Consider the following 26,661-nt stretch of genomic DNA (forward strand, 5'->3'; position numbering starts at 1 on the left):
TCACTACACATGTTGATGCCCAGATCTCTTACTGTTTGTGGTTCTGGGATTGCAGTACCTCCAGGCCCTGGGTATGCCAGTTGGGAGGTACTTGTGGCCTTGTAGTGCAGTACTTGAAATTTTTTTGCATTGAACTGCATATTATTTTGCTCTGCCCACTCATATATTGCATTTAGGTCATTCTGCAGGCTTACAATATCATCAGGATTCTTTATTGCCTGAGATATCTTTGTGTCATCAGCATAGCTAGTGACAGTGGCTCTCCGAGTGACCGTGGGCATGTCCAGAAGGGCCACTATGAACAGTAGTGGCCCCAGAACAGTTCCTTGTGGAACACCGCTCAATATTTGTGTTTCCCTAGATAGTTCTCCATTGGCTGCAACTGTCTGACTTCTACCATTCAGGAAGTCATGCAGCCACTCTCCTAATTTACCAGCTATGCCAAGGTTTCGCAGCTTGTGACACATCAAGCCATGATCAACTTTGTCAAAGGCTTTTGCAAAGTCGAGATATATCACATCAACATTTGAATGGTCAAGTAGCTGCTTCAGGACCCAGTCATAATGCTGCAAGAGCTGCGTGAGGCAGCTTCTACCTGGACGGAAACCATGCTGGGTCTCATTCAGCAAGTCATTTTCTTCTAGGAACGCAATCAATCTCCTTCTGACAATTCGTTCCATGACTTTGCTAATATGTGAAGTCAGAGAGATGGGCCTGTAGTTTCCAGCCTCTGCTCTGCTTCCACCTTTATGGATAGGACATATGGTGCCTTCCTTCAGCTTTTTGGGAAGTTTACCATTTGCAAGGAAACTCTGGAAGAGTATCCGGAGTGGTCCTGCTAATTCTTGTTTACACGACTTTAAGAGGACAGCTGGGAAACCATCGGGGCCAGTTGCCGAATTTGAGCTCATTTCATTTATGGCAGCTATCACATCTTCCTCTTCAATGTCGATGTAGGTAATGGATGCAGTCCCCTTCTGCTGAGTGCTATTGTCAAAGAAATCAGCTGGGTTCTTTATCTGCATGTGACTCAGAGGAGAGGTGAAGACACTCTTGAATTGTGTACTGAGCACTTCACTTATCCATGTGGGATCTGCAGTCAGTGAGCCATTAGGCAGGAACAGGGGTCCTATCTTATACTGCACCGTAGCAGTCTCCTTTGCAAATCTATAGAAAGCCTTGGGGTTTGTTTTTATGCTTTCTACTGCTCTCTTTTCCTTCTCTGCTCTCTCCTTTTCATGGGAGAGTTTAATTTTGTTTTCTATTTCTAACAGTGTTAGTTTTAATTTAGCCCTTTTCCTATCCTCCAGTTCTCTATTTAACTGGTTTGAGACCTTTGTTCTGTGTCTCATAAGGATTTTCCTGTCTCTAGGAATTTTATTGGCATGTTTGCTGGTCTTTCTATATGGCACGTATTTGGTGCATATGTCTTGTATGGTTGACATAAAATGACTTAGTTTGAGGTCATTGTCTTGTATAGAAAGGCTGTCATGCCAGTTTTGATTTCGAATCTCTCTGCGAATTGACTTCCAGTCCGCCCCGTGGAAATTCAGGTTGGATATTGCTTGAGTCCTCCTGGTGGGGTGGGTGTCAGTGGGTTGTCTAGGACCATACATAGTTAATTCTATAATGTTATGATCTGAGAGAGATGTGGGCGTTATTTTCACATTATGGATTAGGCTCACATTGTTTGTGAAGCAGAGATCCAAAATATTGCTTCCCCTGGTTGGTTGGAGTATCACTTGTTCCATGAACAGCATGTTGGATAGTTCTAGCAATGATTTTGCCTGGCTTTGTTCATGCAGTGACATCCCAGAGAGGATGTGACCTTCAGGCCATTTAACATTTGGGAGGTTAAAGTCGCCTAGGAAAAGTATATTGATGTGTTGGTCCAGATTTGTCAGGACCTCTTCTATGCGTCTGAGGCTGTCCTCAAATTTACCTTCCTGCTTTGCGGTATTTGGTGGACGGTATGTTGAGCATACAACTACATCAATTTGTTTTATGTGTACTATTAAAGTATCACATACAGAGTTTGATTGTTATAGTAGTAGTAGGGGTGTGACATCTTCTCGGATGTACATTGCAACTCCCCCATGACTTCTATCCCTTCTGTCTGTTCGGAGTATGGCATACTCTGGTATATTTATCTCCGCATCTGCTATATTAGGTGTTAGATGCGTTTCGGTAAGCACCATGCATATTGCTTGATTGCATGTTGCTAGGTCTTTCAGGTATAAGAACTTGTCTTTGCCGCCTGTTCGTAATAGGCCCCGGATATTCAGTAGGAATATGGGTGTGATATCTGTGCAGGGGTTCCTGGTGTTAGCGGTGGCCGATGCCTTATTTCTAGTGAGACAGCTGCAGGAGAAATACCTAGCTAAGGATAAACCTCTGTACCTGGCTTTCGTTGACATGGAGAAAGCCTTTGACAGTGTCCCCCGATCCCTTATCTGGTGGTCAATGAGGAAACTTGGGATAGAAGAATGGTTAGTGAGAGCTGTGCGAGCCATGTACAGAGATGCTGCCAGTAAGGTGAGGGTTGGAAATGAATACAGCAATGAATTCCGGGTAGAGGTAGGGGTCCACCAAGGTTCCGTCCTCAGCCCCCTCTTATTTATCATAGTCCTCCAGGCAATCACAGAGGAGTTCAAAACAGGTTGCCCCTGGGAGCTCCTCTATGCTGATGACCTTGCCCTAATTGCGGAGTCACTTTCAGAACTAGAGAAGTTTCAGGTGTGGAAGCAAGGTCTAGAATTGAAGGGCCTTAGAGTCAACCTAGCTAAAACCAAAATCCTAATAAGTAGGAAGGTAGATAAAACACAAACCCCTTCAGGTAGATGACCCTGCTCAGTATGTAGAAAAGGAGTAGGTAGTAACTCTATAAGATGTACCCGGTGCAAGCTATGGACACATAAGAGGTGCAGCAACATCAAAGGCAGGTTAACTAGCAAGTTAGTTTTTGTTTGTGGCAGATGTTCAGGTGCAATAAAGACTGTAAACAAACAGGAAACAACTTCTATCTCATTCCAGGGTGAAAAACTAGAGGTAGTCGATAGCTTCTGCTATCTGGGCGACCAAGTTAGTAGTGGGGGTGGGTGCGCTGAAAGTGTAGCTGCTAGAATAAGAATAGCCTGGGCAAAGTTTAGAGAGCTCTTACCCCTGCTGGCGACAAAGGGACTCTCACTCAGAGTAAAAGGCAGACTGTATGACGCATGCGTACGAACAGCCATGCTACATGGCAGTGAAACATGGGCTGTAACTGCTGAGGACATACGTAAGCTCGCAAGGAATGAAGCCAGTATGCTCCGTTGGATGTGTAATGTCAATGTGAATACCCGTCAGAGTGTAAGTATCTTGAGAGAAAAGCTGAACATTAGAAGCATCAGTTGTGGTGTGCAAGAGAGACGATTGCGCTGGTATGGACATGTGGTGAGAATGGATGAGGATAGCTGCGTGAAAAAGTGCCACACCCTAACAGTTGAGGGAACCCGTGGAAGAGGTAGGCCCAGGAAGACCTGGGCTGAGGTGGTGAGGCAAGACCTTCGTACATTGGGCCTCACCGAGGCGATGACTACTGACTGAGACCTTTGGAAATGTGCTGTGCGTGAGAAGACCCGGCAAGCCAAGTAAGATCGTTGCCAGTGCCCCTGGACTGGCTCTTGTGCGGGTGGCACATGAGATGCACCATTTTGAGCGTGGCCGTTGCCAGTACCGCCTGACTGGCTCCCGTAGTATTTTCGAGTGAGATCGTTGCCAGTGCCCCTGGACTGGCTTGTGCGGGTGGCACATAAAAGACACCATTTCGAGTGTGGCCGTTTTCGTGCGGGTGACACATAAAAGCACCCATTACACTCTGAGTGGTTGGCGTTAGGAAGGGCATCCAGCTGTAGAAACTCTGCCAAATTAGATTGGAGCCTGGTGTTGCCATCCGGTTTCACCAGTCCTCAGTCAAATCGTCCAACCCATGCTAGCATGGAAAGCGGACGTTAAACGATGATGATGATGATGATATATATATACACATATATATGACGGGCTTCTTTCAGTTTCCGTCTTCCAAATCCACTCACATGGCTTTGGTTGGCCCGAGGCTATAGTAGAAGACACTTGCCCAAGGTGTCATGCAGTGGGACTGAACCCGGAACCATGTGGTTGGTAAGCAAACTACTTACCACACAACCACTCCTGTGCCTATGATTAAAATAGTTTGATCATCCAAAACCCTATTTATTTATTTTGATGGCTTGATGTCCATCCTATTATAAATCATAGATAGTGATCTCCATATATTTACTATGGTGCCATTATGAAGTACTAAACTAAAAACTGCCATCGTTAAACTAAAAGCTGTCATTGCTTCTTATTGTAATAACATTGCTTGATTTATTCCTATATAAACTTTTAAAGAATTTTTTACATTTTGAAAATGTTGAGTGAGTTCAGGCTTTAAAACTACAAAACTACTAAGTCTTTATCATGGGGTGAGTTTTATTATTTGTTGGGTTACCTATGAACACTTCTTTTCCTTCTAGTTATCGAAGGAAATCTTGTTGAGTCAAGAATCTTGCACACCAAATATCAAAGTAAAGTATTTTACTCTTACTTCCGTTCTGAAAAGACATGAAATAATTTTAGCTTAGCAAACTTACAACCCACAGACCAATTAGAAGAGGTTATTTAAGTTAATAATGATTATGTACACCTTTGTAAGTTATATTTGTTTATAGCCATGTGTAATTTTTTTTTTATCTAATTCTGCTAAACAACTAAGTTCTCCCTGCATTTTGCAGTGATGACCATGATATCGAATTACAGTAAAATATATTGGCCCATTGAGAATTGCTTTTACCAGGCACACTGCATGGTTTGAGAATGAGGCTCAAACAATTAGCATTTTTACTCAGCCAGTTGCCTCTTTCCAGTTTGCTTCATTATCATTTATTCTTTCATATCACTGAAAACCAGATCTTTAGATTTGTTTGTTACATTTCTGGCAAATGAACTCTCCTCATTCCCTCCAAATTTTCAGTTTCAGTTGGGTCTCAAAATCAGAACTTACTTTCTGGCAAAACATGAAGAAGGCGGTACAAAGAAGTGTCAACTGTTTCAAATAAATGTTTCTTTTTTTTTCCCCTTTTGTATTTTCCCAGGATTTTTGAAAAAAGAATTATCTCGGCGTCTAAGTATACCTGTGAATTACCTTCAATTGAAAGGTTGGCCTTCATGTAGTAAAATAACAGATTCGGTTAGTATCTATTTTATTCTAATTTCTGTATTTAACATGTCATTATTAATTCTTGAAGCAATCACCAATCACTAAATAAAATATGCTATCATTTCGTATTTGAAATAACAAACAGATAAGTTTTATTTCACTTTAATTCACATAAAAAAAAGACACCATTTTCTGCTAAGTTTTAATTCCTTTATCAAATGTTCCTCGTAATTTCATTTCATTTTAGGCTTTGCATACTGGTTGTGTCTGTTTTGTCTTTTTGTTATTTTGAGTAACAAGTGTAGTGTGTGAGATTATTATTTTTTTTTCTTTTTCCATATTTGCAGTGCATTTTGAATGAATTAAATTTACCTCAAGAAACCAAATTAAAAGTACATAACACACAAAGTAAAGCTGCAACATCATCTCAGACAGGATCTAGAAATACAGTTACTGCTGACAGGTGAGTTCTAATGTTTTACCTCTTATACCTTAGTAAACTTTAACTTAATGGAGTATTTACTAGTCATTCTTTCCACAATTGTGTGTAGACTTTTTGTGGAGGAACATCTTGAAGAATGGTGATGTTAACTTCCACAAAATGGAAATGACATCAGGACTTCTACATTGTGTGTATGCTTGTGCATATAGTGTATATGTGAATGAATAGAGCACATAGTCCCTCATTCTCTGTATGTTATTTGGTGCAAGCCATTATACTCTGATTACTTATATATCATATTAAGACATTGGAAAGATTTCTCTAATGGTAAAACCTAAACTCTCTATAGTTTATCAAGTAAATCATTCTAAAGGAATAAATTAAGAGTGAAGTCTGAAACTAATATAGATTTATAAAAGATTATATTCATCTAAATACTGTAAAAATCTGATGAGCATTAGTACATCATTAGTCTTCTATGTTATAAATCACCATCAACATTTTAAAGTCTGCTTATCTACTTCTTCCCATTTCTTCCATGGATTGCCTTCCTATTTCAGTGCATTACTTTTTCACATCAGTATATCTATTCACATTACATGTTCATCTAGTACAGCCACCCCCACCCCCCACAGTTGTTCAACGTCCTCTTTCCATGCTGGCATGGGTTGGATGATTTGACATGGAGTTGGCTAGCAGAGAGCTGTCCAGACTCCAACTATCTATTGTAGCATAGTTTCTATGGCTGGATGCCCTTCCTAATGCCAACCACTTAGCAGAGTGTGCTGGGTGGGTTTTTTTTTTTTATAAAAGGTGTGGTTCGCATTCAGTTCATTACATGTGAATAAAAGATGGGTATTCATGGCTTTAACATCCTTGATTAGAAGTCTGTTTGATTTGAAATTGACCTGAGGTCAAACAACATCACTATGTCCTAATACATTTTCAGTTTACTTGTGCTCTTTCTTCTATGCACATCCAGTGAATCATGTTTAAAACTCCAACATTCTTCCCCCAATTCTCACTATTATCCTGATTCTTTTTTTTTTTTTTTAATTTGCTGTTTTAATTTGCTAACACACAGAACATTGATTATAGATGCATATTATTTTCCAAAACTATCATGTAATATTATTTTACAAAAATAACTGTAAGAATTTATTAACAACTTTGATTTTCTATTATTTTTCAGTTCTAAAACATCTTCCTCTTCATTTGGTGTCTCTGATACTTCCAATAGTCAAAAGGTATGAGTTTATGCTTTTCTCTCTTTTCCCCTACCTCAACAGTTTCCTTTCAGTAGTAATTCGAATTGTATTCACTACAAATGAGCTTGCTCATTGGTGTGTGAGAGAGAGAGAGAGAGCAAGCAAGCAAGTAAGCAAGTAAGTGATGTATAGTTGAGATGACAATGAGTGATGTCAATAAAATAGTGACCTGAGGCAGAGTTTAGGAGGACAAGTGTTGAGGGTGTACTGGGTACCAATAGAACCAATGCAGTTTCTTTTTACACAGCTATTGTGATACAAAGAAGAGAGGAGTAGCTTGAGTGTAGACAGATCTCATATGGGTGGCATGGTTTTAATGTACATTTCTCCACACTTGCATGAGTGATCTGATTTTCTACATCACTGCATGTTGCCAATCGTCTTGGTCCCTTGCCATCTCTTCCATGACAAACAACATCATGGCATTATTTTTCACCACTTCATTCCATGCCTTCCTCTGTCTTCCTTTTGCATAAGTTTCATTCACTTTCAGTTCCTAGCACTTCTTTCTACAGTTGTCATCCACTATATGCATCACATGCCTATAACAGTGCAGTCCTCTCTTGCACACTATATCTGATTCCTCTTATATTGAATTTTTCTCTCGGTTCCTATTCTGTTACTCATACACAATAACATTACACATTCAGTGATGCATTTTCACTTCATTTCAAGTCTTCACAAATCCTCTGTATTGAAAGCCCACATCTTGCTACCATGCAGCATTGTACTCCATGTACAAACAGTATACAATGTACCCTTTTTCTCTGAAGGGGAAGCCTTTTGTTACCATTAGAGGTAATATTTTCCTGAGTTTTTTCCAGCCTGTTCTTATTAGTTACCATGCTTTTAGGTCGCTTCAGTAACAAAAGCTGCCAACTACTTCCAGGTTACCTTCTGAGTATTTGAGAGAATCTACTTCCCATGTGTTCTTTGTGCTTAATGTCTATTGCATATGAAGTCAATTGTTTATTTTTTTTTGTTAGCCTACCTGTAATCACACTACTCTTTTTATGTGTCCATTGTTTACATTGAATACATCAAAAGTGGAGTAGATTTCCATCTACTCCTTTTCTCCATATCAAGCATGGCCATTTCCCTGATGATAACAGTCTAGTCTTTTCAAAGTTTACTTTGAGCCTCTTGATTCCAAATTTTGCTTCCAAATCAAGAATTTTTTCTCTAAATCTACAGATCCAGCAGGAAAAGCTGTTGTCAATTTACAGAAGTTTTCTTGCACTGTAAACTTTAAACTGTGGTATGGACACATAAAAAGAGTAGTGAGATTACAGGTAGGCTAGCAAAAAAAGGTAGATTTCATATGCAATAGACATTAAGCACAAAGTGGATGGGTCCCTCATGGACCCCTACCATGCTAAATTCATTGCCAACTCTTATAAATGCTAGAAATTAGAGCTTTGTCCTAGCTAAGTGCTTTTCCTGCAGTTATCTTTTTAAGGAAGATGGCACGAGGAGCACTTTTTCTTGGTACAAATCGAAACTGTAGTTCATCTTGGCTAAATGTCTTCCTTATCAGTTGTACAATAACTTTTATTCTAACTTCATAACCTAGTCTGGCAATATGATGCCTCTTTAATTGCCTCTCTCTAGTGTTAGTTTTTTTTCTTTTGTAGCAGGTGATGATGATAATGATGCTACACTAGTCATTGTATATGGTACCTCTTTGTATCACTTGATTGACTATGTGACTAACTAGCCTACACCCTACTTTGCCAGATATTTTAATCATCTCAGTGAAGGACCAGCCGCCTTTCTGGCCTTCATATTCTTAATTGCACTTGTTAAACTGTTGTTGACCAGAATGGCTAGTCCCTCTCTTAAGTGTACTTAGGGAAAACTCTTCATGCATTCTCCTCCTCCAATAACCTCTCATGGTAGCACTTCCATACCTCTTTCTTTTTAGTATCAGTCAGAGCAAGTTTGTTATCATCCTGTGCGAAACTTTTGTCTTTTGATTTTTCTCTCACACATTGTCTTGTTATGTTGAATATTTCCTGCTACCACTCTTCAGGAACATTGGCAAACCTCTTACTTTTGGCTTCTCAACTTGTCAAGTATACCTGACTTCTAGCTTCTTTACATGATATTGCTCTTTGCTGCTCCTTGCTTCCAGTCTTTCCAGGCCTCTCTTAGCTTTTATGGCTTTATCTACAGAACTGTTCCACCACCTGTCACCTTCATTTTTGGCTGGAACCTTACTCCATCCATGTATCTGATCTGTTACTTTCATGGATGTAATTTCTTGAAAACTTTTTGAAAGCTTCACTGTGATACGTGATTTTTACTGTTAATTCCTTCTCTTAGCCATTTCAAAAGACTTCTTTCACAGAAGCTGATGGAAGATTTGTTTGATCAGTGTTACAGTAATGTTTGTTTTGGGTAATGGGTAAAGACCCCCTTCGATCATGAATGACCATGGGATTGCACCTAGAAAGTTCCCCTCTGAGGCACAAGTCTGGACAAGGTTGTTTATGGAAGACCAGCAGTAGCCCCTGCATACCAGTCTCCCTTCTCCATGTCACTCATGTTATCCAAGGCAAAGGCCAATACAGCTTGACACCAGTGGTGTCGCAACTCATTTCTACATCTAAGTGAACTGGAGCAATGTGAAATAAAGTGTCTTGCTCAAGAGCACAACACACAGCCTGATTTCGGAATCGAACTCCCAACCTCATGATTGTGAGCCCAACATGCTAACCACCGATTTGGGTGATATGTGTAAAAATCCATATTTTAATGATAGAGCAGATTTTTCAACCCAGGCTGATACTTTTGTGTGCTGCATATTTTATACAGGTGTGTATAAAAGTTTTGAAGTGAGTTGCATAATATTAGGAAATTAAGAAAAGCTTGTACTGGTACAGGTGTATTCCTTTGATGCAAAGGGATCTATTCATTCCTGTTTAACCCTTTTGTGACCATATTTTTGTTGAAATATGCTACCTTTGCTTCAATTCGTCATCATTATCAGTATTTAATGTCCATTGTCCATCTTAGCCTGGTTTGGATGATGTGACCAGAGCTGGCAAGCTGTGGAGCTGCACCAGACTCCAGTCTGATTGGCATGGTTTCTATGGCTGGATGCCCTTCTTAATGCCAACACACTTTATAGTGTGCTGGGTGCTTTACACTACCAGAAGGATCAGTCTTAACACTTCTGTTGTGGATTGCAGGTCTTCTTGAGTATGGCAAGGTGCCAGGTACCTTGGTCCTTCATCCCATGTTTTCCTGAATCTCCCACTAACATTGGTTCCATCCACTAAATAATTTTAGCATTATTAAGTAGGTGTTTAGAACAAAAAGTGAACATAAAATTTTGATGGAAAGTTATAATTTAGATAACTTCAAAAAAAGAAGTTTGTATTTTAAAACAAGGAGCAGTCTTGGGCAGGTTGGTATCAAAAGGGTTTTTTAATAATTTCTTTTTTTATACTTGTTTATGTAATGAAACCAGCAAAAAGCAGATATACTGTAATATATTTAATACCTTATTCAGTGTGCTTTGGATTGAAAATGGTTAAATTGCTGCATTTGGGGGATTTGCTTGCTACATTAAGCAGGTTGAAAGGGTTTCTATGAATTTATGAACTACAGCTATTTTGTCTTTACATTTCTTTCTTCAATCCTTACCTGTTTTTCTCAAATCATAATGTCAAGAAGGAATGTCAACATCGTCATTTGGCTCAAGCAATGACAAGAATGGAACATCAACATTTGTGCATGCACAAACATGAGTGATGTTTTTAATTTATGAATTGACTGTTTTTGGTATTTATATAAATGATTAATGCATTCTACAGCATTGTCAGAATACTAGACATTTTCAGTTAGACGGATTGTGAAAAAGAAAGTCTTAATGATTTGGTTAAGTCAACAAACTGTACAAAACCTTTTCTTTTTTTCACTCAAATCATTTTTTGAAAGCTCTTTTTCTTAATTATAAATTGATGCTACTCAAATACAATTCATATGGTAAAACCAACTTTGAATTCTGCTAATGTGACCCTCTGTATTATTGCTCTTACTAACCAGAAAAAGCAGCCAAATCTTTCTCCTGTCACATCTTACCATCTTAACAAGAAGGGCACATTGAATAATATAGTCTCAGTATGTGTATTTCACATTAAAAAGAAAAGTGGGATACCTAACATCAGGAACAGTTTTTGATCAGGACTTAGAACAACAGCAAGAACCTCAAGATTTAGTGGTTAGTTTCAGATTTTTTATGCATGATTATCAATTATTTTCATGCAGTTGGGGAGATTAGTATTTGTCTCATTTCTCTCATTTAGATGTCATTGCTAATTACTGTTACTGTTTATTGCAGGACAAAGGAATGGAGGTTGATGACAACGATGAGGATGATGATGATGATCAAGTTGATGACTATGATGATGATGACGATGTGGATCTCATAAATGAATACATGTGGAATGACACTCAACCTAAGTTTGGTCCATTAAGTAAGTAGTATCAATTATGAAGAAGGTATTAAGTATTAAGGGCAACGAGTTGGCAGAATCGTTAGCATGTTGGGCAAAATGCTTAGCAGCATTTCAACCATCTTTATGTTCTGGGTTCAAATTGTGCCATGGTCAGTTTTGCCTTTTATCCTTTCAGAGTTAATGAAATAAGTACCAGTTGATCGGGTAAGAGAGGTGTCAATGTAATCAACTTATAGCCCCTACCCCCGAAATTACTAGGCTTGTGCTAAAATTTGAAATCAATTATTAAGAAGGTAGATGTGTTGTTAGTGGTTATGAATTACATCCAAACTGTTTTTGTTACTTGGGTCACTCCCTTGTGTACACTTTAGCCATAACCCTTTAGCATTCAGATTGCTCTGTTAAAAGTTTAAAAGTAATGCTTATTTATTCATTGCTTTGAATTAATGCATCATCTTGCAACTTTGAAATTTCAATGATGTGATTGTTTATTTTTAGAATGGCATTGTAGTGTAAGAGTGAGAGGCCAGATCTGGCCAGTTTGACTATAAAGCAAGTAGAATATTTTGACCAGATATGGCTGGTTTAAATCCTAAATGTTTAAATCCTGTAATAGTTTGGACTTTTATTTGTTGGGCATCACAAATCAGTGTGGTAGTTTCTATGTAGTCATTCAAATTGCTGAAAGCAGCAGCCAGATTGGTCACAAATCATTTCTCACTGTCTACTATTCTGAAGACAGAAGAACATGTTGAGTAATCATCATCATCATCGTTTAACATCCACTTTCCATGCTTGCATGGGTTGGACGATTTGACTGAGGACTGGTGAACCAGATGGCTACACCAGGCTCCAATCTGATTTGGCAGAGTTTCTACAGCTGGATGCCCTTCCTAATGCCAACCATTCCGAGAGTGTAGTGGGTGCTTTTACGTGCCACCGGCATGAAGGCCAGTCAAGTGGTACTGGCAACGGCCACGCTCAAAATGGTGTATTTTACGTGCCACCTGCACAGGAGCCAGTCCAGTGGCACTGGCAACGATCTCGCTCGAATGTCTTTACACGTGTAATGCATATACAATTGAGATGATGTTTGCTAGATTTCTTTTGATTTTGACTGTGAGTCTGTTTGATCAGTGCTGACCTCAGGCTAATCAACAATTACCACCAAATATGCCATTATAGTGTTATAGCTAATTTCTTGCTGTGAGCCATATATTAATAGCTTTTCATAAAAAAGCACATCAGTTCAAGATATGGATGTGTGTATACATGTAAAATCAGCATGAAAACTGGTGCTCTTCAAATAATCTTTTGCAGTATTTACTCCAAGTTACAAGCTCTCTTCTGTCAGTGTTGCCATTTTAAATGCAGTGAATCAATACTGTTTGGCTTGTTGCAAACTTAACCAATGCCAATGACGCTGTTGTTTACGAGTTGTGATATGAAAGCAAAAAAAAAAAAAAAATACAATTTTACTTACTAAAAGCATTCATTTTTCTTTTACCATTTCTTAGTGCCAGAAGATTTCACAGATGAAACTGTAGCACTGGAACAGTTTACTCGTGGATTCATTGATCGGTATGATTAAATCTTAATCCTTTAGGATTTGAGATTATTCTGTCAAATAAAATGCTTATTTATTTGCAATGTTTTAAATTAATCATGAATTATATTGTAGCTTTCAGATTTTGATGATGTGATTATTTTCAGAATGACATTGTAGAGTAGGTGTGAAAAGCTGGATCTAGCCTGTTTGGGCTGGATATTACTGGTTTCAATGCTAGAGTTAAAGTTAACATGGCCTTAAGATTAAGAAATTAGCTTCCCAATCATATAAATCCAAGTTTGATTAATGTTGTGCTAAGTCATGAGTGCCTTCTGCTATAGCTTTGGGTTAAATGAAATCTTAAAAATGAAATATGGTCACTGGAAACTGTGGAAGCCTGACTGGTTGTGTGTGTGTGTGTGTGTTTATCTGTGAAAGTTGTCAGTTCCGTTTCTTGCACGAGATCATCTGTGAGAAAGAAAACTGTTGTGTCCATGTTCCTGGTAAACATGACATCCTGTACACTCTTAAAAAAAAATAGTGGAATTAAAAAAAAAACATCGCTTGATTGTAAAATAGGTACAGATTGGGGACCAAAACATCATCTGGTTTCAAAAATACTACCCAGCATAGAAAAATCGATGTGAGATATATATATATATATATATATATATATATATATACTCTTATACTTGTTTCTCAGTCATTTGACTGCAGCCATGCTGGAGCACCGCCTTTAGTCGAGCAAATCGACCCCAGGACTTATTCTTTGTAAGCCTAGTACTTATTCTATCAGTCTCTTTTGCCAAGCCGCTAAGTTACAGGGACGTAAACACACCAGCATTGGTTGTCAAGCGATGTTGGTGGGGACAAACACAGACACATAAACATACATATACACGACTGGCTTCTTTCAGTTTCCATCTACCAAATCCACTCACAAGGCTTTGGTTGGCCCGAGGCTATAGTAGAAGACACTTGCCCAAAGTGCCACACAGTGGTACTGAACCCGGAACCATGTGGTTGGTAAGCAAGCTACTTACCACACAGCCACTCCTGCGCCTGGCATATATATATATATATATATATATATATATATATATATATATATATATATATATATATATATATATATATATATACGTATACGTGTAAGAAAAAATCTTTTGCTATTTAAGCAACCAGTAAAACATACATATTTCAGTTTGGAAACAGCCACTTGAAGCTTGAAACTTGTATCAGAGTAACTCACTGTAAACATTATTTTTAAGATTAAAATAAAATTATCCCTCCAAAAAAGCCATCTCTACTCATTTTTTCAAATATATATATATGCTGGTGCCACATAAAAAGCACCCAGCCCACTCTGTAAGGTGGTTGATGTTAGGAAAGACATCCAGCTGTAAAATCCTGCCAAAAGAGACAGTGAAGCCCAGTGCAGTCTTCTGCCTAGCCAGCTCCTATCAAATTGCTCAACCTATGCCAGCATTGAAAACAGATCTTAAATAATGATGATGATGATGATGATGATGATAAATGCATGCCTGGCTGGCTATGCAGTTAAGAAGTTCATTTTGCAACCATGTGGTTTTGGGTTCAGTCCCACTATGTGTCACCTTGTGTAAGTGTCTTCTATTATAGCCCAGGACTAAGCAGTGCCTTGTGGGTAAATTTGGTAAATGGAAACTGTGTGGAAACCTGTTGTATAAATATATATATATATATATATATATATATGTGCGTGTGTGTGTGTTTGTCTCTGTGTTTGCCCCTATCCCCTGGCTTGACAATAAGTGTTGGTGTATTTACATCCCTATAACTTAGCAGTTTGGTAAAAGAGACAATAAAATAATTACCAGACTTTAAAGAAAGTAAGTACTGGGGTCAATCTATTCTAAAACCCTTCAAGGCAGTGCTCCAGCATGGCCACAGTCCAGTGACTGAAACAAGTAAAGGATAAAGGTAAAAGATTGATATAAACAAGTATAATTTGCAGTATTTGGCTACGTCTTTTTATACTCAGTTTGACTGTTGTTGAAATAAGGCACCAATTAAAATACTGGGGTTGACATACTCTTGAAAGTGGAAGTTGCCTTAGCATGGTCACAATCCCAAGACTGAAAGAATTAAAATTAATTACACTGTCTCTTTTTCTCTCTGAATGAAAGCACATGGCTTAGTGCTTAGGGTATTTGTCTCATGTTCATATGGTCATGAGTTTGATTCTCAGTGGTGCATTGTGTCCTTGAGCAAGACACCTTATTTCACATTACTCCAGTCCCCTCAAGCTGGCAAAAATGTGCATCTGTAATTCAAAGGCCTAGCCCTGTCACATTGTGTGTGTCATGCTGAATCTCCTTGAGATCTACGTTAAGGGTACACGTGTCTGTGGGAGTGTTTCTGTTGATTGTATCAATTGGAACCCTTGTCGTTATCGATGCAGTTCTCTCAAAATGTTCTCTTTTGTATCAGTTTTGTCTCTTGTGTGTTAATAAGATTAGTTATAAAAACATGTGGGCCAATTCTACCATATATATGACACATTTAGAAAATTACATTGCGATCTATAGAGAAAATGCTATTTTCTTATCAGCAACTTAGCAGTTGAGCTGAGCAGTAAATTGGCATCACTTGAACCAGTGCTTTGGCTGCTTGTTGACCTTTTATAGGAAGATGTAAGTTTGAACCTTTAATCTGTTATTTTGGTGCAGACATAATTGTGCAGTTAAGTTCACTTCACAATCATGTGGTTCTGGGTTCAATTCTGTTGTGTAACATGTTGAGATAATTGTCCAAGGTGCTCTGTAGTGGCATTGAAACCAGAATCATGGTTGTCAGGTGATCTTCTCAACTACATAGCCATATCTATACTTAATTTCTCAAGCACATGGCCATGTGCTGACACTCAACTTTTTAACAACGCATCCTGTCTTGATATTTTGCAGGAAGGTCATACTTTCAATGGTGTTTCAAACATCTTTTAAGATTTACAGTGTTTTCATTGTGTGTGCTATGCTTTTATATCATAGCTCCAATTTAACCCAAGTCTTATGGGTGAAATTGGGGAGGTAGAATGTACCTATTATTGAGTAGTAGAGTTAGTCTATTGCTTGGTCTAACATCACTAATTTGCCTCTTGGCTTCATTTAGCAGAGTCCTCTCTGTTGCAAATATTCAACCAGGTCTCTGATCTAAGGATTACAGGATTTTCTTACTATACTACTTTCTACAATTGTAATTTGAGTTGTTTCTTTCTCCTTTTCTCACCACCAGTCTTGGAAACCCTGCTAAAAAAAGGGGAGGGGCAGGAGGTCATGGATTGCCCTTTTCTGGGCGAGTCACACAAAAAAAAAAGGACACATTTAGACATAATCCCATTTCTTTATCAGTAACTTAACAGTTGAAATAAACAGTCAAGTGCTATCATTTGAATCATTGATTTGTTTGGTTGTTGACTATTTATAGAAAGAATTAAACTTGATGTGGCTTTTGCTCTTTTTATTGATGTTATGTTTGTCTTTCAGATTTGGAGAATGCCATCCTGAATTCTATATCGGATCATTAGATGATGCTATTAAGGATTCCTTGATGTTAAAAGCCAAAGAGGTGAGATGCTTTAGATTCTTATTTTGAGGTACTCAGAGAAACTTAATTAATGAAAACTAAATTTCTGTTGTGTATTTGTGTATGTGTTTGTATTGCTGCTTTTGTATTTTGTTTGAGCAATATAATTATAGTACTAAATGTGAAAACGCTAATAAATATATTCTAGACTATCAGATGACTGGTTACTGTAAGAAATTCCCTACATTCTGCTAACAATTACTTTGATGAGAAACTCAAAACTGATGACTCAGTAGGATTTTAAAAAGTTCTCAAATCAGTGTTATGCATACAGTGATGTGACAAATCAGTCGAGTTACTAATCAGTCAGCTTTGACGTGGTTTCATCCTCTATATGAATTATTTAATTTCAATCGAGGCTCATGACTGGATGTGTTTTTAGTGTTAGTTGGAAAGGAGAACAGTAGTGCCCATTACTTTTACTAGGTCTCCTGAGCTTGGCACTAGGGAGAGGGAACAGAAAAATCACAACTCAAAGATTGTAGCAATGAGAAACATCATATAAACATCTCAGTTATTCTGAAATCAATAAGTACAAAAAATATACAAAGACCTCTCAAAACTATATTAGACATCCTTCATTATATTGTTTTGTCTGTGTGGACACTGCTCATTAGTACAGTGCTGAAATGGGTTAAATCATTAGAATTTGCACAAGACTGGTACCTGTACATGCTGGTGCCATGTAAAAAGTACCCAGCCCACTCTGTAAAGTTGTTATTAGGAAGGGCATTCAACTGTAGAAACCATGCCGTTACAGACAATGAAGCTTGGTGTAGTTCTTGCCAGCTCCTGTTAAACCATCCAACCCATGCCAGCATTGCAGAATGGACATTAAGTGATAATGATGATGTCTACTAGATATCAGCTTTTAAAAACATCAAATGATATTTTGTTTCTAGAAGTAAATCTAGAAGTAAATACAAAAGAAGTTGTGTATTAACTTTTGAGATGTTTGTGTATAGATGGTTGATAAAAAAACATCAGCATGGCTGCAGTCCATTGACTGAAACCAGTAAAGGAATTTCTATCTTATTTTTATCAATTCTATAATAAATAACATCACGTATAGATTTTAACCCTTTAGCTTTCAGATTTCCCTGTCGCATGTAATGCTTATTTATTCACATTAAGTGGTGAGAAAGGATCTTCAAACACTGGGCCTCAGTGAGGAAATGACAATGGACCAAGAGAAGTGGCGATTTGCTGTACTTGATAAGACCTGTCAAGCTAAGTAAAATCAGTCTTCCACACATGCAGGCTTGTGCTTCCAGGTGCTGGTGCCACTTAAAAGGCACCTGTGCCAGTGCTGTGTAAACACATCCGTGACAGTAACATGTAAAAAGCACCCGTCACACTCTGTGAAGTGGTTGGCATTTGGAAGGGCATCCAGCTAGAGAAACCATGCTACAACGGACAGTTGGAGCTGGCAAGCAGGAATCTGTCCAAACTCTGTCAAACCATCCAACCTGTGCCAGCATGGAGACCAGACATTAAACAATGATCATGATGTTTTGAATTAATTATGGCTTATATTGTAGCTTCAGGATTTTGATGAGATGATTTGTTTGTTTTTAGAATGACATAAGTAGGATAAGTGAGAGGCCAAATCTGACTGATCTAAACATAAAACAGATACAATATTAGGGTCAGTTTAAATGCTAAAGGGTTAATTTAAAAAAATTGTTTTTCTCTTCACCAGATGTTTTTCTTACTGTCATCTTTTGATTTCTCTTCCAGAGGAAACCACTGGCTGTGTATTTACATGATGACAAGAGTATCCTCACAAATGTTTTCTGTTCAAAGGTTTTATGCTCTCTAGAGGTTGTTAGTTATCTCACTGAAAATTTTTTTGTCTGGGCATGGGATATGACAAATGACAAGAATAAAAAACGGTAATTTGTTTTTGTTTTTTTTACATTTCGTTTATTTTTAGTTGTATTCTTTTTTTAAATTCTAATTCATAATTTAATATCTATTTAGGCCTGTATGTTATTACTAAATCAAAAAGCTTCTTCAGTTTCATTTTTGTGAGCTGATTTATTTAAGAAGAATATTTAGTGTTGGTATAATGATAAAAACATTTGGCCTGTTCCATCTACTGTAGTTGGCAAAAAAAGGGCATTTATCCATAAATGGATCTTCTCTTCAAAATTTTCAACAAAAATACCCTTGTCAGAATTTAGAGACCACTGTGTTACTTATCCTGCCAATCTATTACTTTAATAATAATTATTATTATTATTGTGGTAGTCAGCTGACAGAAATGTTAGCATGCTGGGCAAAAGCTTAATGGTATTTCATCTGTCACTGTGTTCTGAGTTCAAATTCTGCCAAGGTCGACTCTGTCTTTCACCTTTTTGGGATCGATAGATTAAGTACCAGTGAAACATTGGGGTCAATGTAATTGACTAGTCCCTTCCCCTAAAATTTCAGGCCTTGTGCCTTTAGTAAAAAGGATTACTATTATTACATCAAGCTGGCAGAATCATTAGCTTACTTGACAAAATACTTTATAGCATTTATCTAGCTTAACATTCTAAATTCAGATTCTGCCAAGATCGATTTTGCTTTGCATCCTTTCAGGATCAAGAAAATAAGTACCAATTGCACACTGAGTTGATGTAATCGCCTAAAATTTTAGGCTTTATGTCTATAGTAGAAAGGATTATCATGTCTTTTAAGTTCTGAGAGGTTTTTGGGAGCTGATGCTCAACTTGGCTGGAAGAGATAAATGTTTCTTTGATAGGATGGTGATTTAGCGAAAGTATCATTAGCAGATGATCTAATACTGTTTTTTCAACAACTAAGTAAACCGAGGAAATGCAGAATTGAAGAGATCTGTTCCAAAATACAATGGAATGATTGCAGCAGATTCCTGAGTATTTAGTCTTAATACCATTTCCACTTCTTAATGATTTGTCTTTTTAAATGTTTATGCAGATTGCTCAGTAATGCGACCAAACATTTTGGCAGTGTTGCTGCAATGCAAATTAAGAATTATATACCAAACCAACTACCTTTATTATTGATCATCAGTCGTGCCAGGTCAACTAATGAAGTTTCAACTGTGATACAAGGTCAGTTAAGTGAAACTACTCTTGATTTGTGTCCTATGTTGGAAAGAACCTGTTTAAACATTGTTCTTAAATGTGAAATAGCTTGATAACAAAAAAAAAAACAATACTTTTGTAGTGAGTAAAGCTGGGTGGCAAAGAAGCTTGACAGAGATGTGTGTGAGAGAGAGTTTGGAGGGATATATTATCCAGGCAAATACCGTATTGGCTCTCAGTTAAGTTCCATTCAACAGCTAACCACTTTGACCAGTATTTAATGTCTGTGACTACTATTTGCTACTAGTCACTCTGTGAATGCTTCTGATGGTTAATTCCATGTACATTTGATTGGATAGTAAAAATTTTTGTAGTATATATTATTATTAATAATTAAGAGTATGGAAACTTGTTCATCCACAAAATTTATTTTATAGTTTTATACAGCATATTATAATGATCTACAAGCAGTTTTCACTGCATGGACTATTCATGGTTGCAGGTGCAATCTTGCATTATTATTGGTGCAACTTCATTATAGTTCATCCATTTGGTCATCCTTCAAGTGAACTAGATGTATATAGTTAGTAGTTAATAAATCGTATGGTATACACCTGATTGTTTGCCAGTAAAGCATATGTAATCAATGAGAAAGATTGATGCTAGATGGGTCAAAACGATTGTAGTGATCAATAAAGATTCTCATATATTCCATCTCATTCATTGATTTTGTATACATAGATGTGGCTGTGTGGTAAGAAGCTTGCTTCCCAACCACAGTATTCTGGGTTCAGTCCCACTGTATGGCACCTTGGGCAAATGTCTTCTACTATAGCCTTGGGCTGACCAAAGCCTTGTGAGTAGATTTGGTAGGCGAAAACTGAAAGAAGCCTGTTGTGTGTGTGTGTGTGTGTGTGTATATGTATATATTGGATAATAACACGAATGGTTTACACCTGGTAGCTTTTACTGGTAAAGCACAGTCACTTTCACAGTGATTGTTACCTATGTGGCAAACAAAAGCTGGAAGATGGAATATACAAGAATTTATTAATCACGACAATTGTTTTGACACCTCTAGCATCGATCCCTCATGAGTGGGACATTTAACAACTGCTTCAGGAGCATCCGGCGGTGCAGATGTCTCTCATCAGGTGATAAATAGATAAACTCGTTAAAATAACAGTTCCACAATGTAACTTCTCATTTTTTAGAAAGAAAAACAGCCAGAAGGAGGAAATATCTTCATTTATATAGATCAAAAATAAAATCACAAATGGGTTAAAAAAAAAAGAGAAATGAACATGCAATACAGCGAGAAAAGTATTAAAAATAACCATTAACAAATATGGATGTATAAACGCCCTCAGGCAAGTTGCTTGGCGTAAGTACACTTGCTCTTACAAGCATTCGTGAAAATGTGAGCATACGAACACATGAGGTTTGGTGCACTTATGATCACAAAGCAAGTTAATTATCTACTTGGTGTTTGTAAGAATGGGGAGGTTAAAAGTAAACTTAAGTCATCCATATCTTAAATTAAATTATGCTAACATTTACTCAAAATTCATTCTCACTGCATTGTGCGAAAGTACATTTATATGCATGTAGGCATCCTGTTAGTCCACAGAATAGACAGGGATTCCTTGGAGCAGAGATGGCATCTCCTGGAAATTATATTGTATGGTTTCATGTGCCTTACTATAGACCAAGTTATGCTGTACTTCATTTTATCCTCCTTCAGTTGCCATACAAAGTCAGCCAACGATGTTGAACGTCTCTTATTGATTGTCTTAAAGCTGGTGACATGGTTACAATAACGATTTTGAAATGAATCAGCTGTCTCTCCAATGGAAACATATGGCCCTCTCCTTGTGTGCATGGTACATTTATATACAAGATTTATACACATAGAGATTCAGCAAAGGACATTTTGATTTATCTCTGCATGAGCATTTATCATATTTATTTGTATATAAGGCTAACTGAAAATTGGGTTGAACCAGAGGACATCCTGATTCCTATACCTGTTGTTAGGCTTATTTGATCTAGTACAGGATTGGAACAAGCATTTGGATTATCTCGTGTGTATCTATGGGTTTTTGTTGGTAGTTCATTGACATGACCAATTCTTCCTGGCCTATATTCTCCGAGTTCTCAAACTGTGACATTGTGTTGGTAACAATTGGAGGAATTACCAGTGTTGTGTATGCCTGCTTCTTGTATATATTGAATTTTTTTTATGGTACCCAGCCCTAGCTAGAGCAGTATTATAATAAGTTGCATGTGATTCAAAAAATTTATTACAAGCAGATAATCTAGAAATTCTTGTCGAAAATGTCTAAAGAAATTTTTCCTATGCCTTTCTAACTGTACTTTGTTACTTCTGTCCAGAAAAAATAAGGCATCATCCCTATATAGACCACCCCCCGTTACTTCTGTAAAGGAAGATGGAATTAATTAAAGGATATATATTCCAACTAAGTCAATGACCTGAGCAGAATCGTACAAGCCCATTGCTATATCAAATGCGTTCTCCCTATCTACTCTACTCCACAATCTACCATCATAATCTACTAGAGTGGCTCGTGCAGCAAGTATAATATCCATTTTGTGTTGGGACAAATCAGAATTTTTCATGCTATAAATCAGGGCTTGATTAGGAACTATCAGGTTAATAGTTGCGTAATAGCTCTCTATATCTAGTTGCAAGAATTTACTATTCTTACTAATTTCTAGAAGCTTAAACCATCCAACCACCTCTTGGGTATCGGACCAGAGGGCTAATCTAATTTTAGACTTAAGATCGGGTATTACCCTATCAATGATTTTTTTAATAACAATGCCTATATTGGATTTAGGACAAATCAATCTGAGGAGTCGATAAGAAACTTGAGTTTATGGTCTTTAAGCATAATCCAGGGTTTTCAAGGGACATAGGGCTCGGTTCTATCATCTATAGCTAAATCTCTAACAATTCATAGCCCTGACATAAATTTGACATGGGCAATTCTTTCTTGTCTTGGGATTCACGAAAAATTGCACAGATGTGTAAAATGATCCGGTGGTGATGCTGAGCTTTGTAATTTTTTCGTATACTATTGTGTTTATGAATGAGAAAGGAAGGTGTGATGTCATACTTGGTAGTGGGATGATGAAAATTGTATACTGAAAAAAATAAATCAAACAGCGTTTCAACTCTGTGAATATATGTGTGTGTATGTAAATGAAGGTGGTGTGTGAAGGTGTTTGTGTGTGTGTGCGTGCGCAATGGAAGTGGGATGGTTCATCTTTGTTTGCCTAGTATTTCGGTTTATTTTTTGATTTGGTTGCATCTTGAGTCTTTTTTTTCTTTTTATTGGTCAGTTATTTTTAGCGTTTTGACAGAAAAAGTCATTCTAAAATTGTTTTTTAATGTAAGCGTGCCCAAACAAGTCGAATGCGTACACAGAGCAGGTTTTACAGCCACATCATCCAAACCGACCGGGTGAAACCAGGCTTAGCTGCTAGTGGACTTATATAGCTCAATATCAACAATGTAAATGTTACTTGCTTTGTCTGCTGGTACAAGTATCCCCAGAGCTTTCTTGAAGTCGACAAGTAATTTTCTGATTTTATGCTGATGTATATTACACCTTCTAGGGTACTTCCTGAACTTCACATTCTTAACCATACTATATAATTCTTCTTCAAATATGGTTAGGTGTTGGTCAGTCAGTGGGTTCCTTCTAGATTTGAATACTTTTCTTAGTAGGTCGCCATGTTCATGTTTGTTTTTCATTTGCCATATATATATGTGTGTGTATGTCTTTGTGTCTGTTTGTCAACATGGCTTGACAACTGATGTTGGTGTGTTTATATCCCCATAACTCAGCAGTTTGGCAAAAGAGACTGGTAGAATAAGTAATATTCTTACAAAGTATGTCATGGGGTCAATTTCTTTGACTAAAACTGCCTTTAAGGCGGTGCTCCAGCATGGTCACAGTCAAATGACTGAAACAACTAAAAGAATATATATATAGTTAGTGTGGAGGCGCAATGGCCCAGTGGTTAGGGCAGTGGACTCACGGTCATAGGATCGCGGTTTCGATTCCCAGACCGAGCGTTGTGAGTGTTTATTGAGCGAAAACACCTAAAGCTCCACGAGGCTCCGGCAGGGGATGGTGACGAACCCTGCTGTACTCTTCCACCACAACTTTCTCTCACTCTTACTTCCTGTTTCTGTTGTGCCTGTAATTCAAAGGGTCAGCCTTGTCACACTGAATATCCCCGAGAACTATGTTAAGGGTACACGTGTCTGTGGAGTGCTCGGCCACTTGCACGTTAATTTCACGAGAAGGCTGTTCTGTTGATCGGATCAACTGGAACCCTCGACGTCGTAAGCGATGGAGTGCCAACAATAGTCAGAGTATATTGAATACAGTCTGCTTAGGGAGGGTGCAATGAAAGTTTTTCCTGTTGGGAAAACAATTTAACCTTTTGGCATTTAAACCATCCATATCTAGTCCAAATATTCTACCTTGTTTTATGTTCAAACTGGCCAGATCTTGCCTCTCGCACATACCCGACAATGTCATTTTAAAAATACATGATCACATCATCAAAATTTCAAAGCTATGAGACAATACATGATCAATTCACAACAATGTGAATAAATAAACATTACATTTGAGTAATCAATGCTAAAGGTTTACATGGGCTTGGAGATGGCTGAAGGTGTAAATCATTGTTCTGTTCGTTTTGCCTTAGTTTTACTATTTATATATCACACTGAGTTATAACCAAATTTTTTGTAATGATTTTTTTTTCCAATGTTCAAATATTATTGATTGTTTTCTTTTACGTTGTGAGTTACTTGGTGGTCCCACTAGTGCTAGCGCCCTACAAAAAAGAGTACTTTGTACACTCTGTAAAGTGATTGGCATTAGGAAGGGCATCCAGCCATAGAAGCCATGCTAAAGTAGACACTGGAGATTAACACAACCCTTAGGCTGGTCAGATCTTGTCGACCCATCTAACTTATACCAACATTGAACATAGATGTTAAATGATGATGATGAAAAGGAGGAGGATTGACACACAAGGATACACTCATTAACCATTCCATTCAATCCCAACATAATTAATACTTAATTTATTAATTCCTGCCTTACTTTTTCAAGTGTCTGCAGTTAACTTTGGAAGGTCCTCCATTTTATGTTGTATGTCTCTGCCAATAATATCAATACTATGTAGTGGTGTTCATCCTTTAATAGGGTGTGGAACTCTCTAAAATATAACACCTGATGTGGCCAGGTGTTCAGCATGGTAACAGTGGCCAGCAAAGTCCTTACCCTGCAATGTAATTGAGACCAGGATCACCTGACTGGCCTCCATGCCGGTAGCACTTAAAAAGCACTATCTAAACATGATCGATGCCAGGCCCGCTTGACTAGCTCCTGTGCCAGTGGCATGTAAAAAGTACCCACTACACTCTTAGAGTGATTGGCATTAGGAAGGGCTGTAGAAACATTGCCAGATCAGACTGGAGACTGGTGTGGCTGCTGGCTCTCCAGACTTCAGTCAAACCATCCAACCCATGCCAGCATGGAAAACGGACGTTAAACGATGATGATGATATTTAATATATTCTTTGATGTTTTTTTAACCCTTTTGTAATTATATTCCTCAAGAAATATCCTACCTATTTGTTTCAGTTTGAAGATAACAATCTAGGGATTTAATTAAATAACTTTTATATTGTTAAACTGATACTTGAGAAATAACTTAACAAAAGGTTCTTCGATAAGATTATGATGAAAGATTTTAAATTTTTAAATTAGATATCTATATATATAAAAATGAGAATGTCTGTCTGTCTGTCTGTCTGTCTGTCTGCCTGTCTGTCTGTGTGTGTGAATCCCTAAAACTCGAGAACTACGCAACCAATTTCATTCAAATTTTACACATGCCTTACTTAGGGTTCCAGTTGTGTTTTAGTCAAAAGAAATTATTAACTTCTTGCAGAGTTCGAGCACACGGCAACATAATATCTCCTCCACTATTTAAGTATTACGTGTCAAAAGTGAAACAAAAACACTCATGTCAAATACTTTCACTTTAAAAATGAAACTATTCCACTAACTGAAACAATCACATTTCGATACTGTAGTGACAGATACTTTCACAGAGAGAGAGAAAGAGAGAAACAGAAAGAGAGAGAGATGTATATGTATACATATACATGTATATGTACACCATTTCGATACTGTAATGACAGATACATTCAGAGAGAGAAAGAGAGAGAGAGAGAGATGTATATGTATACATATAGATGTACGCGTATATGTATATATATATAGATCTATACATACATGTATATGTATACATATGTGTAGATGTATATATATATATATATAGATGTACATGTAATATGTACACATATATACATATATACATGCATACAGATATCTATACATATATACACCCATCACACACACATACACATGCACACAAACACACACATTAGTCATTTGTTTTCTTATCCAAAACTACGTCAAAAGTACTGAATGGATCTTTATGAAATTTGGAAATTATATTCTTTGCATAACGGCCATAACTCCCATGAAAATTCATATATTTTTGATGTTGATGAAATTTTAAGCCGAACATAACAGATGAGCATTATTTAGAAAATGATGTCACACGTTATCGAGGCTACCATTCTTTCTGGATGTGCAAAAGGGGATGACGTCTTTATTCCAAGAATTCCTCTTACTCCATCAGGAGCAGACATTCCTTTTACATTCAGAAGACTACAATTCCCCCTTCGTGTGACTTTTGCCATGTCCATAAACAAATATCAGGGTCAAACACTGTCTGTAGCTGGTCTTCTCTTGGAAGAGCCCTGCTTCTCACATGGACAACTGTATGTTAGCTGCTCAAGAGTGAGCAGCAACAAAAAAACCTATTTGTATATGCTCCACAAGGGAAAACAAGGAACATAGTTTACAATGAGGTGTTATAATCACAACAGCAAGAAAGTATGTACATGATCACCTT

The 26,661-nt window shown here is 37.5% G+C and overlaps 1 protein-coding gene across 1 annotated transcript in view; it reads left to right on the forward strand.

Annotated features, from left to right (window-relative positions):
- LOC106883438 (FAS-associated factor 1) overlaps positions 1–26,661 on the forward strand; it is a 72,345-nt gene that overhangs the window by 35,264 nt on the left and 10,420 nt on the right. The window contains exons 4-11 of the mRNA XM_052967123.2: positions 5,154–5,248; positions 5,566–5,681; positions 6,853–6,907; positions 11,277–11,412; positions 12,912–12,975; positions 16,468–16,549; positions 18,308–18,462; positions 19,511–19,647. Coding sequence (XP_052823083.1) covers positions 5,154–5,248; positions 5,566–5,681; positions 6,853–6,907; positions 11,277–11,412; positions 12,912–12,975; positions 16,468–16,549; positions 18,308–18,462; positions 19,511–19,647 — 840 coding nt within the window. The remainder of the gene's footprint in view (positions 1–5,153; positions 5,249–5,565; positions 5,682–6,852; positions 6,908–11,276; positions 11,413–12,911; positions 12,976–16,467; positions 16,550–18,307; positions 18,463–19,510; positions 19,648–26,661) is intronic.

Source organism: Octopus bimaculoides, chromosome 4, assembly GCF_046866305.1.
Source record: "Octopus bimaculoides isolate indiv1 chromosome 4, ASM4686630v1, whole genome shotgun sequence".
NCBI classification, from domain to species: domain Eukaryota; kingdom Metazoa; phylum Mollusca; class Cephalopoda; order Octopoda; family Octopodidae; genus Octopus; species Octopus bimaculoides.